The sequence below is a fragment of the Oncorhynchus clarkii genome, chromosome 6 (assembly GCF_045791955.1).
Source record: "Oncorhynchus clarkii lewisi isolate Uvic-CL-2024 chromosome 6, UVic_Ocla_1.0, whole genome shotgun sequence".
Lineage (NCBI taxonomy): Eukaryota > Metazoa > Chordata > Actinopteri > Salmoniformes > Salmonidae > Oncorhynchus > Oncorhynchus clarkii.
Genome location: NC_092152.1, coordinates 67609493 through 67629231, shown reverse-complemented (window position 1 = coordinate 67629231; position 19739 = coordinate 67609493). Strand labels below are relative to the sequence as shown.

The window sequence follows — 19739 nt, the reverse complement described above, 5'->3', positions numbered from 1 at the left end:
AGCGATGCAGCAGATAAGGCGCTGCTCAGATGTCTGAAAGGATGTAGGGCAAGCCCAAGCTTATAACACCAGTCTGTCTTGAGCCCAGTCACATCTGCCTCTGACAAATACATATCCACCTAGATCTATCTGACACGTTCTTCTGGCATGTGATGTTGCTAGGGTAAAATCAAAGGATGCGGAAAATATTCCAATCTGAACATCTTCAGTGCGATCCTTTTGATGCAAAATGTTCTTTCCACGAGACAAGTGCATTTTGATCTATTTGCGCCACTGAAAAGGTGTATGAACATTTCTAAAAAGGTTGAAAATGATCCAGGAGAGACCATTTGGCGTCTCTCGTGTTGCAAAGACATCCCAGGGTCAGGAATCACACACAGATTACTGCACCTGTACATAGCCCACCTATAATTTAGCCCAAACAACTACCTCTTTCCCTACTGTATTTATTTTATTTATTTATTTAGCTCCTTTGCACCCCATTATTTTTATTTCTACTTTGCACATTCTTCCACTGCAAATCTACCATTCCAGTGTTTTACTTGCTATATTGTATTTACTTTGCCACCATGGCCTTTTTTTGCCTTTACCTCCCTTCTCACCTCATTTGCTCACATCGTATATAGACTTGTTTATACTGTATTATTGACTGTATGTTTGTTTTACTCCATATATAACTCTGTGTCGTTGTATGTGTCGAACTGCTTTGCTTTATCTTGGCCAGGTCGCAATTGTAAATGAGAACTTGTTCTCGACTTGCCTACCTGGTTAAATAAAGGTGAAATAAAAATTTAATTAATTAATTAAATTAAATTAAATTAAATGGTGGCGTGTCGACTGGCCAGCAATGCAGGACAGCAGCAGTCCATCTCAGAGCCACAATGTGCTTATCTGACCTCCTCATTCAGAGAATGTGGAGGACATAAATGGTCAAGTCAACAGCCCAGTCAATCACATCCTCCGAGTGAGTGGGCCTTTGCAGACTGTGGGTTGCTGCTCCAATGGAGAGGGATCAAAGCAAACATGCCACGGTCATCCGGTCTGGTCTAGTCTGGGGGTCAAGGATGAAAGTGGGATTTTGGAGGTGCTGGAACCGCTGATGAAATCTCCTGAAGAAATGGTTTGTGAAGTCTTCTGTAATGGAGGAATGTACACAGACAGACTGACCATGTGAAAGCTATAATGCCTTATTGTTGTCAACTTGTTAAATCCACTTAAATTCGTGTAAATTAAGTGGTGGAGACAGGTTAAAGAAAGATTTTTAAGCCATGAGACAATTGAGACATGGATTGTGCATGTGTACCATTCAGAGGGTGAATGGGCAAGACAAAAGATTTTCGTCCCTTTGAATGGATTATGGTAGTAGGTGCCAGACGCACCGGTTTGTGTCAAGGACTGCAGAGCTGCTGGGTTTTTCACGCTCAACAGTTTCCCGTCTGTATCAAGAATGGTCCACCACCCAAAGGACATCTAGCCAACTTGACACTGCTTCCCACAACATGTCAACATGGGCCAGCATTCCTGTGGAAAGCATTCGATACTTTGTAGAGTCCATGCCCCGACGAAATTTCCCCCTTACACTAACTGGTTGTGCCACCTTTAGCTGCAACCAAATGCTTCCTGTAGTTGTTGATTTGTCTCTCATATCGCTGTAGAGGAATTTAGGCACACTCGTGCATGCAGAACTACTTTAACTCAGCGACATTTATGGGTTTTCAAGCATGAACTGCTCGTTTCAACTCCTGTCACATCTCAATTGGGATTAGGTCTGTACTTTGACTAGGCCATTACAAAACTTCACATTTGATTGTATGTTTTGGATGATTGTCTTGACTTAATATTAGGAAAGCGTTCCGTATCTGTAACTCTGAAGGTAAGTGGAACTCTGTTATACTATGTTCCAGGCTTCCAGCCTAATAACCACTGGGGGTTCAACCAGCTGGCCGGAGTCCAGGTCAATTCCAACTCATTTCCTGATCCAATGGAAGCACAAAAACAAACAGAACATAACCAAGATTATCTATGACAATGTACTGTTTACATTTGACATTTTTAATCACTTATCCAGAGTGACTTACAGGAGCAAATAGGGTTAAGTGTCCTGCTCAAGGGCACATTGACAGATGTTTCACCTAGTCGGCTTAGGGATTCGAACCAGCGACCTTTTGGTTACTGGCCCAATGCTCATAACCACTAGGCTACCTGCAGCCAAATTGAATTTCAATTGATTCGATTTCCTGCATTGCCTCAGCCTGGCATTGACATGGGATTGAACCCAACCTTGTGGTGTGGTTTCAGAGGTTGTTACTGAGCAGAGCTCTGCTGTAGGCTATACGAGGGGACTCAGATGAATTGGCCTATCAAAACACACTGAGCTCCACTCTAGCAGAACAAAGTGACGTCTCTCACTCACACAGGGGAGGAGGAGGGCATCTTTCATCATCAAGTCACAGTGAGATAAATTAACATCACAGAGCCTTAATATCCCCCTGACACGTCTCACTGACAGTCTGGACTGATCTGACACACTGGCAGACTCACTTACCATCAGTCACAGACCAGAGGACAAAAACTCTACTTTATATTACTGCTGTAAAGTGTGCAGTTAAACGCCTTCCATAAAACAACCATCAATGATATATAATATAGATGAACTAAATGTACTTGCCTAGGATCAGACACTGACTCATGTGAGTGGGTCAGCCTCCATCTTATATTTCATGAAAGAATACAGTGACACTCAACACAAAGACTCTGAATCGCACCGTGCTGGTATGATAAACTACAGTATGTAGAGAGGAGGTGCATCATCAGTAATAGATTACAGTTATCCCTTCAGTTTTATTCATTGGTTACTGTTCGTAATGAGATCAGCTCTGATCCAATCCCTGGACAATCTGTTACAGGCATGTTGAATAACAATGTTTATTAACCCTCTCGGAGTCTCACACACGCACACGTCTCATATTTGAGGTTAAAAATACAGTGCCTGCGGTTCCAGAATTTCTGTCATTTGCTGTGGCTAAAGATCTCTGCTTATGTGCTGGATTTTTTTTAAAGGTAGCTGCTACCCGCTCGGGCCGCCTTAGTAGCTGCTGCCCGCTCGGGCCTCCTTAGTAGCTGCTGCCCGCTCGGGCCGCCTTAGTAGCTGCTGCCCGCTCGGGCCGCCTTAGTAGCTGCTGCCCGCTCGGGCCGCCTTCGTAGCTGCTGCCCGCTCGGGCCGCCTTCGTAGCTGCTGCTCGCTCGGGCCGCCTTCGTAGCTGCTGCCCGCTCGGGTCGCCTTCGTAGCTGCTGCTCGCTCGGGCCGCCTTCGTAGCTGCTGCCCAGTGCTCTACTGCCGCTTCCAGGACATGTTCCAACTACTGCATTCCTTGCCTCAGTAGGATATTAAGCATAAGAGGGATTTAATGTTCTTTTTATCAATAGGGCAGTTAGGCTACATGCAACCATTTGCATTGTACACAAAATAAATGATCAACATGTTCGTACAAACTTGCAGATTACTTTTTGCGCCAATGCAAAACTCAAGTGGGCAGTTACATGCAGCCATTTAGGCAGCATATCAAACACAAGCAAGACATAGACACACAGTCTAATTAGTGATTTTAATGTTCCTGTTTCGCCATCATTGCCAACATCGGTTAAGCAGGTGGCAGACATGCAGTCAAAGTAGTAGTGTTCTTTTTCAGCAACTCTGGCTTGTGGCTGCAATATGGCAGCAACTACAAAGATTAGCCTACATCATCACACAAAATGCTAATTGTTTTTGCTCCAATGCAATGTGTAGGGACTGCGTCCTGCTTGTGCAACTGTAATAGCCATTACAACAGACAGAAGGTTGTAGCCTTCCTAATGGCCTTGAATGTTCGCCGCAGGGTTTTTATTTCAGCTGTTCAGAACTATGAGGCAGAGGCTATCACCATGGTTCAGAAGAGAGTGAGTGAAAGAGAGAAATGTGAAGGGAGGTGGAGTGTGAGCAGCAGCAACATAGAGAAATGTGAAGGGAGGTGGAGTGTGAGCCGCAGCAACATAGAGAAATGTGAAGGGAGGTGGAGTGTGAGCCGCAGCAACATAGAGAAATGTGAAGGGAGGTGGAGTGTGAGCAGCAGCAACATAGAGAAATGTGAAGGGAGGTGGAGTGTGAGCCGCAGCAACATAGATAAATGTGAAGGGAGGTGGAGTGTGAGCCGCAGCAACATAGAGAAATGTGAAGGGAGGTGGAGTGTGAGCAGCAGCAACATAGAGAAATGTGAAGGGAGGTGGAGTGTGAGCCGCAGCAACATAGAGAAATGTGAAGGGAGGTGGAGTGTGAGCAGCAGCAACATAGAGAAATGTGAAGGGAGGTGGAGTGTGAGCCGCAACAACAGAGAGAAATGTGAAGGGAGGTGGAGTGTGAGCCGCAGCAACAGAGAAATGTGAAGGGAGGTGGAGTGTGAGCCGCAGCAACATAGAGAAATGTGAAGGGAGGTGGAGTGTGAGCAGCAGCAACATAGAGAAATGTGAAGGGAGGTGGAGTGTGAGCAGCAGCAACATAGATAAATGTGAAGGGAGGTGGAGTGTGAGCAGCAGCAACATAGAGAAATGTGAAGGGAGGTGGAGTGTGAGCAGCAGCAACATAGAGAAATGTGAAGGGAGGTGGAGTGTGAGCTGCAGCAACATAGAAAACATGTGTGTGTAAAATCCATAGGTTTTCAAGAGGGGCGGGGACCAAAACACTATTCGCAGCCACAGCATTAATAATATCCTCTGAATCTTTGACTAATTGTGTAACAATGCTCTGCAGTCTCTACACAATGGTGATATTTATCTAGAGGGATAAGAGCAACAAAAAGCCATGTCAATAAGTTGAACACAACAGGCAATATCTGATTACAGACACACATGTCTGGAGAGACTTACACACAGCTACAGCTGGCAGCCAGCCCAAAGCTAACCATTAGATTAGCATTCATTCAAAGAACAGACAGCCCTACTAGCATCACATCACTGTGTGGAGGAAACACATTCTACTCGAAGACTCAAACACGGGCTCAACTGAAAGCAGGCAGGCAGTGTCTAGGCACTACGGTAAACCCATAGGGTAATACCTCACCAAAGTCACTTTGAAACATTAGACTAACTCTGAGTAATTGCTCTACTGTAGTCTGGAACATGGGCACAAATCTTGGATCAGCGCCCCAAATCCTAGGCTAGAACTCAAAACTGACATTGAATTAGTCCAAGTGCTAATTTTACTTTTATGTGATGACGCTGCGTCAATTGTCTTCGTCCTTGCTTTAATTGACAACTGCAGTAGGTCAAATAATCCATCTCCGTCAGACCGCTAGCTGGCCGTTCCTCCTGGCAGAATTTACCATTAGGCACGGATCTAGGATGAGCTTGCCATGCCCAAAACCTCACCCGTAGGGGGAAAACTAAAAAACAAACCTAAGCTCAGTGGGAAGGGGCAACTCCATCCTTCCTTTGTCTGGGCTGCAGCAGAGCAAGAAATGAGGCTGGTCCCTGAGGAGCTGCAAGTCAGCCTGACCAGAACTACTGGAGCAGAGACAAGGCCATCTCCATCGCCAGTCTTAACACCACTGACAAAGCCAGTTTTCAACTGAGCTGGCCAGAAAGTAATAGATAAAGGTAAACTGAGGAACGGATACTGAAGACGGTGTTGGAATGATAAACTCGGAGAGAAACAAGACAAACTTCCCAGAAGTTTGGACCAACTTAACCTAAGGGCATATTAAAATAAAACAGGAAAGCTGATTTCCATGGTAAGGTAAAACAACATTATCATTGTGCTGTGAAAATGCTGATTTTGCTTTCTCCTTAGCTGGAACTCATATTTCATAGCTATCAGTTTCGATAGAACATGGCTCCCATACTGGTGTGGAACTAGAGGGCTGAAACCAAAAGGCAACAGTTTGATGAACTTTCGGGATGATGCAGCCAATTTGGTGCTCACATCCCCATGGCAACCAGCTGCCTCCTGAAAGGTCTTACATTAGCATAATAAATGTTTATACGAGGGGAAAAACCACAGGTGGAACTTCCATGAAGACAATATTTCAAACGGAGCCTGAAAAGGAGACATAATGGAATAAACAAATTAACGACACAAATATTTTTATGTGGGAAAAACTACAGGTGGAACTTTAGAGGTTTCCTACAGATCAGAAACACGGTGCTAACAGCCATTACGTCCTTTCAGGTCATACATAAAGTTAGACCTATTATCGTTGCGTAACATACTGAAATTTTTAATGATGCCAAAAGCAGTGCCCTACATAGGGAATAGGGTTCCATTTGAGCCTGGGCTGTAGTTCGTCTTTGTGTGAGAGCTCTTTCTTCTCTCTCAGATGGCATATTGGGCTATTGATAGCTTGGCAAGGCACTCCTTCCACTCGCTCTGATTTTCCTAACTTGAATTAATTACTGAGAAGAAAATCATTTGTGCTCTCTGAGGCTGGGCCAGTGGCCCCAGCTGATCATTAGGCTCTCTGCTCACTGCCTGCCTGCCGGGCCTCTGCCTCGAGGTAAATCTGGACAACTGCTCCGGCCCCGCTCCTACTTAATCAGCTGACTAATGAGTTGACCTACAGGACAAAAGGTCTCTCAGTGTTTATGGAACAGAGGCAGAGGGGGAATACAAAGCAAACATCTTGTGTAACTAATCTGAGACGCTGTAAAATGAATCAACCTGGGTTGTTCTGTGGAGTGCTCCTGATAAATAGAGCCTTCCTCCCAACACTGATGACCGGGAACATTAGGAAGAGGGATTTAATGTTCCAAAGAAATTATGGGCTGTAATGAATAACAAGCGTTCTCCTCCTCTAACTGATAGCAATATTTGATAAGTCAGAATGCAAATTATAACATCAATTTAACTATTTTACTTGGCCCCTGCAGCCTTGGCACAGACACAAACATGTGTGTACTAGACATTTCAAGCTGTGTGTACACAACCTGACAGTGATACAGCGGAAACTGAAAGCAAATACTACACACAAACACACATGCCTCCTGTTACAAAGCAAGAGCTCTTTCTGTCTTGCACTAACAGACACAGAGAGCTGGCACCCTGGAGGCCTGAGAAAAGGTGGTCAGATGATGATCACAAACACTTACTGCTACCAGCAATATCCCCAATGTTCACCCAATATACAGCTACATTACTGTGTGTGTACAACTACAGTACAGTTAATCTAAGTTTTTTGTCCTTGATGGTATCTTACAGCAAGCCAACTTAATGTAATGCACTATTCAAAGTGGCAAATTCAAATGAGCCAACTCCCTGGCTCTTTTTAATTAAAATATTAATAACATGATATCAGCCATAGTACAGCAGTTACAGCACCGCGTGATAAAATCAACTTCCTCCAGAATGTAAAAAAAATACCTCAAGTCTACTTCCCACTGCTTTACCAAAATACATCAAGTCTACTTCCCACTGCTTTACCAAAATACCTCAAGTCTACTTCCCACTGCTTTACCAAAATACCTCAAGTCTACTTCCCACTGCTTTACCAAAATACCTCAAGTCTACTTCCCACTGCTTTACCAAAATATCTCAAGTCTACTTCCCACTGCTTTACCAAAATACCTCAAGTCTACTTCCCACTGCTTTACCAAAATACCTCAAGTCTACTTCCCACTGCTTTACCAAAATACATCAAGTCCACTTCCCACTGCTTTACCAAAATACATCAAGTCTACTTCCCACTGCTTTACCAAAATACCTCAGGTCTACTTCCCACTGCTTTACCAAAATATCTCAAGTCTACTTCCCACTGCTTTTCCAAAATACCTCAAGTCTACTTCCCACTGCTTTACCAAAATACCTCAAGTCTACTTCCCACTGCTTTACCAAAATACATCAAGTCCACTTCCCACTGCTTTACCAAAATACATCAAGTCTACTTCCCACTGCTTTACCAAAATACCTCAGGTCTACTTCCCACTGCTTTACCAAAATACCTCAAGTCTACTTCCCACTGCTTTATCAAAATACCTCAAGTCTACTTCCCACTGCCTTACCAAAATACATCAAGTCTACTTCCCACTGCTTTACCAAAATACATCAAGTCTACTTCCCACTGCTTTACCAAAATACCTCAAGTCTACTTCCCACTGCTTTACCAAAATACCTCAAGTCTACTTCCCACTGCTTTACCAAAATACCTCAAGTCTACTTCCCACTGCTTTACCAAAATACCTCAAGTCTACTTCCACTGCTTTACCAAAATACATCAAGTCTACTTCCCACTGCTTTACCAAAATACCTCAAGTCTACTTCCACTGCTTTACCAAAATACATCAAGTCTACTTCCCACTGCATTACCAAAATACATCAAGTCTACTTCCCACTGCTTTACCAAAATACCTCAAGTCTACTTCCCACTGCTTTACCAAATACCTCAAATAACAGAAAAGCCTTCGTTGGCTAAATCAATAACAAAAGAACCTCAGTTCAAATCTTGTGGAGATTATCACGCGCTATACCTAGCTGTAAAGCCTGCCACTCCCAGCTATGGAAGGGTATCTGGGAAACATTCAATACATAAAAAGAAAACTCCCCCAATTCCAATTTTAGCTCGCAGCAGAGGCCCCTAGAGAGACTGATCCTCCTGTTCTAAGACAGTAAGGCTGCAGACCCACAGGGCCAGATCACATGTTGACTTGAGAAACACGGGGCTGAATGGCCACATTGCTGCAGAGGAGCGTTCCTCATGCAGGGGAAGAAAGGAAGCTTTATGGAGGTGAACAGAACTGGGCTTTCTGCAGAGAACAGACCCTTACACAGCCTTACAGAGCTCCAGCCTGCCCACATGGTGTTTACACACACGCCTACACAAACCCCACGCAGTTACACACACACACACACACACACACACCTCAGTCCTGCCACGGGGAAGCGAGGCAGAGCTGGGTGGCTGCAGATAAGGGCTGGGGTGAGCTAGGCAGGGAGGAGAGGACAAGCCAGAAGGATTCTCAGTCCAAAGGCATTTACTCCACTGCGTGTGTGGGATATGGGAATCAACTGTCTGTTAGCTGTATGTATGCTGGGGGAATCATGATGTGTGTGTGTGTGTGTGGTCAGTGGCAGAGCTCCATTGGCGTTAGCTCTTACTCCGCCGTTTCACTTTCTCTCTTTGACAGCAGGAGGCTCAAGACCTATGGCTATACACACTAGCGTAGGAAGTAATGTACTCTGTCGTTTTACTTGAGGCCATCTCCATCTCTCCTTACACCAGTCTGGCCTCCATGTGGACAGTGCCTGCTCCAGACCATGCAGTCTCAGTTGGAGACCATTTCCACCAGCGTCTAACTATAACCTTTGTCTGTCATCACCAACCATGGTCAGCCTCAAGATAAAAAATGTTTAAAAAAAGGGTATTTGGCTAGCAGCCCGAAACCAGCAGATTACGGAAAATCACAATTTAAAAGTCAGAAAGGGGAAGCACGCAGGGGAGCGAAACGAGGGGAGCAGGCCTTTCCAGAGCCAGAAGATTTGTCGTATTTCGTTAACACTGATGAAATTAAATCGATCAATTTAGGGCAGCAGGGAAGACATCGGGGCAGTAGTAAACAAGTCTTAATGCCATCTGCTCAGGCCACTGCAGTAAAGCTGCTTTCTTCACAAATTCACTTAATCCCAGGAGATTTACTCCACTTAACTAGGCCACAGAAATGCCCTGGTAGCAGCTGGGTGATTTAAGACTCTAAAGCACATGTGCTTGCTCTCGATTGGGGGGAGACCCAAAACCTATTGAGATGTTCTCCGGCCCTCTAAGAGTCTACTACTTCAATCGGTCTCCCGAGTTATTAAAATATCTCAACTGTCACATTCAACATATTCATTGAGTGCATTTCCCTTTCCAGTCAGAGAAGCTCTGCTCTAACAGTAGTGGGTAGCCCAACACCTGACAGACCTGGACCCAAGCCAGAGTGATGGTGACCATAACTCACTCCATTACACCACCACCACTTTTGGCTTTGTCTCGCTCCCTCTCTCAGCTGACTGCATGAGAAAATACAGTATTTTTAAATCAGGACATCACAATGAAACAGCCTATTCATGTAGAGGCGTGACGTTTCCTGTGTCCTACACATCTCTCCTCTCAGAACTGAATCATTATGTGGCATTGGCACACGACGTGACTCGTATTTTTCCATGATAATCATGCATTGATGTCAATGGTAGATTTGAATAAAGAATCAAGTTAGGCACGGGGAGATCAAATTCTGCTGTCATTGAAACAGTGTCTTTTTTAAATCAGTGTCTTACCGGTTGTCGTTGAGTTGTGTGTATCGTGGCTGAGGGTCTGGATCTCCATCGTTCACATCATAGCTGGCGTCTGGGTCCTACAGGCAGACAGGGACAATCAGAATCACTCATCTATGATAAGAGGAGCAAAAGTCTAGGGGTGAATACCAATAGTCCAAAATGGCCTCCTCTCCTCATCAACATGGATCATGGAAAGGACGCCACCTTAAACTATTGAGATGCAGCAGCCCCAGCTTTGAAGCCAGGGGTAAGATGACGGTGATACTCACATAGTTTGATATAAGGTCTGGGTGGTTCTTCTCTATACCATCGTCCAGGATGGACACCACCACTCCCTTCCCAGTGTAGCCCAGCTCCCATGCACCTTTGGCATTCAGGTCACGATGATTAGTATTGTACTGTAGAGTAGAAAACACCAAAACCAGTCAATAGAGTCTAAACACGCAAGCGAGATGACGAAAATGATGAAACTTTGCATTATCAAATTAAGCAATATACCTCAAACCCCTGAGGTGCCTTATTGCTATTATAAACTTGTTACCAACGTAATTAGAGCAGGAAAAAAAAATGTATGTTTTGTCATACCAGTGGTGTACGGTCTGATATATCACGGCTGTTAGCCAATCAGCATTCAGGGCTCGAACCACCAAGTTTATAATTGTTTTTAGACTATGAAATAAAAAATATATACAGCGAATATATACAGCGATCGTCACCAAACAGAAATATATAGATGAGTGTTTTCCGTTCACAACTTGCAGACTTGTTTACGTGCTCCTGTGCGTTTTGTTGCCAAACTTACTTTGCTACCTGGCAACTTTATTGTTTTTACTTTTTCCCCTCACTCAACTTTTTTTTCATTCAACTTTTTCACTCCGGATGTTTTATCTGGACATGGTTCGTCAGGACTTCCAACAGTTGAAGCTAAGTAGTAACATTAACATGATGCCTTCTAATTGCAGTCGCTGTACTCATAATTTACAGGAGAACGATCGCCTTGCGGCGAGGATAGCTGTGCTACAAGCCCAGCTTCAGACGCAAGCGTTAGGCAAGGGTAATTTCAGTGTAGGAAAGGATGAAACAGCGTCTAAGCCACCAGTAAGTACAGATAGTAACGTTACTATAAATCCCCTCACACGGTCCCTGCAGCCGGACAACTTTCTCATGGCTTCTGGAGGGAAATGCTGTAGAAATGCTCAACCGGTGTCGCTCATTCAGCCGACAGAAACTTTCAACCGGTTCTCCCCATTAAGCAGCGAGTCGGAGTCAGAGGTCGAGCCTTCTCTGGTCTCTACTCCTCCTGTTACGGGGTCTGAGACGCCGAAGGCTCCCACCATTAGCTCTGACAAATTGAAAACCCTAGTCATTGGCGACTCCATTACCCGCAGTATTATATTTAAAACGAATCATCCAGTGATCACACACTGTTTACCAGGGGGCAGGTCTACCGACATTAAGGCTAATCTGAAGATGGTGCTGGCTAAAGCTAAAACTGGCGAGTGTAGAGATATTGTTATCCATGTCGGCACCAACAATGTTAGGATGAAAGAGTCAGAGGTCACCAAGCGCAACATAGCTTCAACGTATAAATCAGCTAGAAAGATGTGTCGGCATCGAGTAATTGTCTCTGGCCCCCTCCCAGTTAGGGGGAGTGATGAGCTCTACAGCAGAGTCTCACAACTCAATCGCTGGTTGAAAACTGTTTTCTGCCCCTCCAAATTTGTAGATAATTGGCCTTCCTTCTGGGACTCACCCACAAACAGGACCAAGCCTGGCCTGTTGAGGAGTGACTGACTCCATCCAAGCTGGAGGGGTGCTCTCATCTTATCTACAAAACATAGAGCCCTGTCTAACTCCGCTAGCTCTACAATGAAATAGGGTGCAGGCCAGGCAGCAGGCTGTTAGCCAGCCTGCCAGCTTAGTGGAGTCTGCCACAAGCACAGTCAGTGTAGTCAGCTCAGCTATCCCCATTGAGACCGTGTCTGTGCCTTGACCTAGGTTGGGCAAAACTAAACTAAGACCTCCTCCATTCCTGCCATTATTGAAAGAGATCGTGATACCTCACATCTCAAAATAGGGCTACTTAATGTTAGATCCCTCAATTCAAAGGCAGTTATAGACAATTAATTAATCACTGATCATAATCTCCTATAGGAATTCAGGGAACTCCGTGAGGAACGCTGTATATGGCCCAGGAGGCCTGTAAACAGTAGCAATAAAAAGTGATTGGGTAGGCAGCATAGATTTCATGACTAGAAGCTCAAAAAAGATGAAAACGTTGGGGGTTTTATTGTAAATTTAAATTTGCTATCGTAAATGTTATGGGGATATGGTCACCTTGTAGTCATAGCAGATAATATTCTAATTTTTGGTGACTTCAATATTCACATGGAAAAGTCCACAGACCCACTCCAAAAGGCTTTCGGAGCCATCATCGACTGAGTGGGTTTTGTCCAACATGTCTCTGGACCTACGCACTGCCACAGTCATACTCTGGACCTAGTTTTGTCCCATGGAATAAATGTTGTGGATCTTAATGTTTTTCCTCATAATCCTGGACAACCATTTTATTACTTTTGCAATTGCAACAAATAATCTGCTCAGACCCCAACCAAGGAGCATCAAATGTCATGCTATAAATTCTCAGACAACACAAAGATTTCTTGATGCCCTTCCAGACTCCCTCTGCCTACCCAAGGATGTCAGAGGACAAAAATCAGCCAACCACCTAACGGAGGTACTCAATCTAATATTGTGCAATACCCTAGATGCAGTTGCACCCCTAAAAACATTTGTCATAAGAAACTAGCTCCCTGGTATACAGAAAATACCCAAGCTCTGAAGCAAGCTTCCAGAAAATTGGAACGGAAATGGCACCACAGCCTGGAATGACAGTACCGTGCAGTATTGAAGAGCCCTCACTGCTGCTCAATCATCCTATTTTTCCAACTTAATTGAGGAAAATAAGAACAATCCAAAATGTATTTTTGATACATTTTTGATGCAAAGCTAACTAAAAAGCAACATTCCCCAAGAGTGGATGGCTTTCACAGCAGTAATAAATTCATTAACTTCTTTGAGGAAAAGATCATGATCATTAGAAAGCAAATTACGGACTCCTCTTTAAATCTGAATATTCCTCCAAAGCTCAGTTGTCCTGAGTCTGCACAACTCTGCCAGGAGCTAGGATCAAGGGAGACGCTCAAGTGTTTTAGTACTATATCTCTTGACACTGATGAAAATAATCATGGCCTCTAAACCTTCAAGCTGCATACTGGATCCTATTCCAACTAAACAACTGAAAGAGCTGCTTCCTGTGCTTGGCCCTCCTATGTTGAACATAATAAACGGCTCTCTATCCACCGGATGTGTACCAAACTCACTAAAAGTGGCCGTAATAAAGCCTCTCTTGAAAAAGCCAAACCTCAACGCAGAAAATGTATATTTTTAAACTAATCGGCCTATATCGAATCTTCCATTCCTCGCTAAACTTTTAGAAAAGCTGTTGCGCAGCAACTCACTGCCTTACTGAAGACAAACAATGTATACAAAATGCTTCAGTCTGGTTTTAGACCCCATCATAGCACTGAGACTGCACTTGTGAAGGTGGTAAATGGCCTTTTAATGGTGTCAGACCGAGGCTCTGCATCTGTCCTCGTGCTCCTAGACCTTAGTGCTGTTTTTGATGCCATCAATCACCACATTCTTCTGGAGAGATTGGAAATCCAAATTGGTCTACACGGACAAGTTCTGGCCTGGTTTAGATCTTACCTGTCGGAAAGATATCAATTTGTCTCTGTGAATGGTTTGTCCTCTGACAAATCAACTGTAAATGCCGGTGTTCCTCAAGGTTCCGTTTTAGGACCACTATTGTTTTCACTATATATTTTACCTCTTGGGGATGTCATTCGAAAACATAATGTTAACCTTCACTGCTATGCGCATGACACACAACTGTACATTTCAATGAAACATGGTGAAGCCCCAAAATTGCCCTTGCTCGAAGCCTGTGTTTCAGACATAAGGAAGTGGATGGCTGCAAACGTTCTACTTTTAAATCCGGACAAAACAGAGATGCTTGTTCTAGATCCCAAGAAACAAAAGAGATCTTCTGTTAAATCTGACAATTAATCTTAATGGTTGTACAGTCGTCTCAACTAAAACTGTAACGTGAAGGACCATGGCGTTACTCTGGACCCTGATCTCTTTTGATGAACATATCAAGACTGTTTCAAGAACAGCTTTTTTCCATCTACGTAACATTGCGAAAATCAGAAACTTTCTGTCCAAAAATTATGCAGAAAAATAAAACCATGCTTTTGTTACTACTAGGTTAGAATACTGCAATGCTCTACTTTCCGGCTACCCGGATAAAGCACTAAATTAACTTCAGTTAGTGCTAAATACGTCTGCTAGAATCCTGGCTAGAACCAAACAATTTGATCATATTACTCCAGTGCTAGCCTCCCTACACTGTTAAGGCAAGGGCTGATTTCAAGGTTTTACTGCTAACCTACAAAGCATTACATGGGCTTGCTCCTACCCATATTTCCAATTTGGTCCTGCCGTACATACCTACACGTACGCTACGGTCACAAGATGCAGGACTCCTAATTGTCCCCAGAATTTCTAAGCAAGCAGCTGGAAGCAGGGCTTTCTCCTGTAGAGCTCCATTTTTATGGAATGGTCTGCCTACCCATGTGAGAGACGCAGACTCAGTCTCACCCTTTAAGTCTTTACTGAAGACTCATCTCTTCAGTAGGTCATATGATTGAGTGTAGTCTGGCCCAGGAGTGTAAAGGTAACGGAAAGGCTCTGTAGCAACGAACCGCCGTTGCTGTCTCTGCCTGGCTGGTTCCCCTCTCTCCACTGGGATTCTGTGCCTCACTGACATGGTCTTCCTGTCTGGGTTGGCGCCCCCCCTTGGGTTGTGCCATGGCGGAGATCTTTTTGGGCTATACTCGGCCTTGTCTCAGGATGATAAATTGGTGGTTGAAGATAACCCTCTAGTGATGTGGGGGCTGTGCTTTGGCAAAGTGGGTGGGGTTATATCCTGTCGGTTTGGCCCTGTCCGGGGGTATCATCGGATGGGGCCACAGTGTCTCCTGACCCCTCCTGTCTCAGCCTCCAGCATTTGTGCTGCAGTAGTTTGTGTGGGGGGCTAGGGTCAGTCTGTTATATCTGGAGTATTTCGCCGGTGTCCTGTGTGAATTTAAGTCTCTCTCTCTCTCTCTCTCTCTCTCTCGACATGAGCCCTAGGACCATGCCTCAGGACTACCTGGCATGATGACTCCTTGCTGTCCCCAGTCCACCTGGCCGTGCTGCTGCTCCAGTTTCAACTGATCTGCCTGCGGCTATGGAACCCGGACGTGCTACCTGTCCCCAGGCCTGATGTTTTCAACTCTCTAGAGACAGCAGGAGTGGTAGAGATACTCTCAATGATCGGCTATGAAAAGCCAACTGACATTTACTCCTGAGATGCTGACTTGTTGCACCCTCAACAACTACTGTGATTATTATTATTATTTGACCATGCTGGTCATTTATGAACATTTGAACATCGTGGCCATGTTCTGTTATAATCTCCACCCGGCACAGTCAGAAGAGGACTGGCCACCCCTCATAGCCTGGTTCCTCTCTAGGTTTCTTCCTAGGTTTTGGCCTTTCTAGGGAGTTTTTCCCAGCCACCGTGCTTCTACACCTGCATTGCTTGCTGTTTGGTGTTTTAGACTGGGTTTCTGTACAGCACTTTGAGATATCAGCTGATGTAAGATTTGTTTGGGTGATGTGGCCCATGAGAAATGTGTCAGGCTGCATTAGACATCAATCATAACAGAAAATGGCCAAATCCCCATGGGAGGCAGACTGCATCCTGTGGCACCAGATAGGCTTACAACCTCCTGTGGCGCTAGGCAGACAAAAGACATAGACAGATAGGTAGGCAGACTCGTCACTCAGCATGTAGCATCAGTCCCAGACCAGACAGACCAGACTCAGCATACATCTCTCAGAGCCACCCCCTGAGTGTCTGTTCGTGGACAACCAGCTAGCAGGGTAATGGTACAGAGAGACTTCTACACAGGCCTTTTGGTATTCTCTCCTTATCATACTTGACCTTTGGTCAAACACCATGTTTGATGCCTTGCCGTTCTCACACAGCCATTTCTCTAGAATGCTGCCGCAATTTAATGTAATTTGTCTGAAAAGTGCCCTCCTACTATTTTCCTCTCATCCAAACCCTTCAGTGTCAGATACCAAGGCCTTTAGTGTCAGATAACCATGGCCAATGCTTTGATCTGTGTAGATTCATCTCACTCAGAAAATCCTGCTCAAATCTGACTCAAAAGTGGAAATTACCATGAAAATTATCCAGGTTCTTGTAATGGTCTTGGACATTGGCATTTGTCTTTTTCCTATACCTAAATTGACCATTCTTACTGCATTAAATATTGGCACATGAACAAATTTTCCTGCCTTTGAAATCTCACAGTGTGCTTTGAGATTTTTACATCATTTATCCAGTGATATGAGCTGCTGTCATACATATAAATAAGCAGAGGACGTAGCAGCAGAGTCTATCCATGTCCTTATCATAGAGACAGTGTAAACTGACTACACAGATACTATCTGCCACCGAGAACCACCTGGGCTGAGACTCTCAGACTAGGCTCTCAGACTAGGCTCTCAGACTAGGCTCTCAGACAGCAGCACCCCATCTAGAACACTGTTTTGCCTGACTGCACCCTTGTTACATGCACACTACACCCTTAAAACACCACAACATTATTACACCTTTGCTACAGCTACATCCTCCCACTAAACCTAAATACTGCATACTCTCTACTCCTCGTACCTCACTCCACAGTAGCCTTACTAAACCCACTCTACGCACACTGACAGCAAGCAAATCAAATCAAATTTTATTTGTCACATACACATGGTTAGCAGATGTTAATGCGAGTGTAGCGAAATGCTTGTGCTTCTAGTTCCGACAATGCAGTAATAACCAACAAGTAATCTAACTAACAATTCCAAAACTACTGTCTGATACACAGTGTAAGGGGATAAAGAATATGTACATAAGGATATATGAATGAGTGATGGTACAGAGCAGCATAGGCAAGATACAGTAGATGATATCGAGTACAGTATATACATATGAGATGAGTATGTAAACAAAGTGGCATAGTTAAAGTGGCTAGTGATACATGTATTACATAAGGATGCAGTCGATGATATAGAGTACAGTATATACATATACATATGAGATTAATAATGTAGGGTATGTAACATTATATTAGGTAGCATTGTTTAAAGTGGCTAGTGATATATTTACATCATTTCCTATCAATTCCCATTATTAAAGTGGCTGGAGTGAGTCAGTGTCATTGTCAGTGTGTTGGCAGCAGCCACTCAATGTTAGTGGTGGCTGTTTAACAGTCTGATGGCCTTGAGATAGAAGCTGTTTTTCAGTCTCTCGGTCCCAGCTTTGATGCACCTGTACTGACCTCGCCTTCTGGATGATAGCGGGGTGAACAGGCAGTGGCTCGGGTGGTTGATGTCCTTGATGATCTTTATGGCCTTCCTGTGACATCGGGTGGTGTAGGTGTCCTGGAGGGCAGGTAGTTTGCCCCCGTGATGCGTTGTGCAGACCTCACTACCCTCTGGAGAGCCTTACGGTTGAGGGCGGAGCAGTTGCCATACCAGGCGGTGATACAGCCCGACAGGATGCTCTCGATTGTGCATCTGTAGAAGTTTGTGAGTGCTTTTGGTGACAAGCCGAATTTCTTCAGCCTCCTGAGGTTGAAGAGGCGCTGCTGCGCCTTCTTCACGATGCTGTCTGTGTGAGTGGACCAATTCAGTTTGTCTGTGATGTGTATGCCGAGGAACTTAAAACTTGCTACCCTTGGGCCTCCCGGGTGGCGCAGTGGTTAAGGGCGCTGTACTGCAGCGCCAGCTGTGCCATCAGAGTCCTGGGTTCGCGCCCAGGCTCTGTCCGGGTTAGGGAGGGCTTGGTCGGTAGGGGTGTCCTTGTCTCATCGCGCACCAGCGACTCCTGTGGCGGGCTGGGCGCAGTGTACGCTAGCCAAGGTGGCCAGGTGCACGGTGTTTCCTCCGGCGCATTGGTGCGGCTGGCTTCCGGGTTGGATGTGCGCTGTGTTAAAGAAGCAGCGGCTTGGTTGGTTGTGTATCGGAGGACGCATGACTTTCAACCTTCGTCTCTCCCGAGCCCGTACGGGAGTTGTAGCGATGAGACAAGATAGTAGCTACTACAACAATTGGATACTACGAAATTGGGGAGAAAAAGGGGTAAAAAAATTTTTTTTTAAATAAAAATTTTAAAAAAAAAACTTGCTACCCTCTCCACTACTGTTCCATCGATGTGGATCGGCGGGTGTTCCCTCTGCTGTTTCCTGAAGTCCACAATCATCTCCTTAGTTTTGTTGACGTTGAGTGTGAGGTTATTTTCCTGACACCACACTCCGAGGGCCCTCACCTCGCCGTCTCGTCGTTGTTGGTAATCAAGCCTACCACTGTTGTGTCGTCCGCAAACTTGATGATTGAGTTGGAGGCGTGCGTGGCCACGCAGTCGTGGGTAAACAGAGAGTACAGGAGAGGGCTCAGAACGCACCCTTGTGGGGCCCCAGTGTTGAGGATCAGCGGGGAGGAGATGTTGTTGCCTACCCTCACCACCTGGGGGCGGCCCGACCCAGGGTCTCGAGCTTGATGACGAGCTTGGAGGGTACTATGGTGTTGAATGCCGAGCTGTAGTCGATGAACAGCATTCTCACATAGGTATTCCTCTTGTCCAGATGGGTTAGGGCAGTGTGCAGTGTGGTTGAGATTGCATCGTCTGTGGACCTATTTGGGCGGTAAGCAAATTGGAGTGGGTCTAGGGTGTCAGGTAGGGTGGAGGTGATATGGTCCTTGACTAGTCTTTCAAAGCACTTCATGATGACGGATGTGAGTGCTACGGGGCGGTAGTCGTTTAGCTCAGTTACCTTAGCTTTCTTGGGAACAGGAACAATGGTGGCCCTCTTGAAGCATGTGGGAACAGCAGACTGGTATAGGGATTGATTGAATATGTCCGTAAACACACCGGCCAGCTGGTCTGCGCATGCTCTGAGGGCGCGGCTGGGGATGCCGTCTGGGCCTGCAGCCTTGCGAGGGTTAACACGTTTAAATGTTTTACTCACCTCGGCTGCAGTGAAGGAGAGACCGCATGTTTTCGTTGCAGGCCGTGTCAGTGGCACTGTATTGTCCTCAAAGCGGGCAAAAAAGTTATTTAGTCTGCCTGGGAGCAAGACATCCTGGTCCGTGACTGGGCTGGATTTCTTCCTGTAGTCCGTGATTGACTGTAGACCCTGCCACATGCCTCTTGTGTCTGAGCCGTTTAATTGAGATTCTACTTTGTCTCTGTACTGACGCTTAGCTTGTTTGATAGCCTTGCGGAGGGAATAGC

General features: G+C 45.1%; 1 protein-coding gene across 3 annotated transcripts in view; it reads right to left on the bottom strand.

The window, feature by feature from the left end:
- The window catches only part of LOC139411511 (furin-1-like), a 113716-nt gene that overhangs the window by 22194 nt on the left and 71783 nt on the right, over positions 1 to 19739 (bottom strand). For all 3 annotated transcript variants that reach the window (XM_071157975.1, XM_071157974.1, XM_071157976.1), the window contains 2 exons: positions 10546 to 10674; positions 10277 to 10353 (listed from right to left, as the gene is read on the bottom strand). In XM_071157975.1, coding sequence (XP_071014076.1) covers positions 10277 to 10353; positions 10546 to 10674 — 206 coding nt within the window. The remainder of the gene's footprint in view (positions 1 to 10276; positions 10354 to 10545; positions 10675 to 19739) is intronic.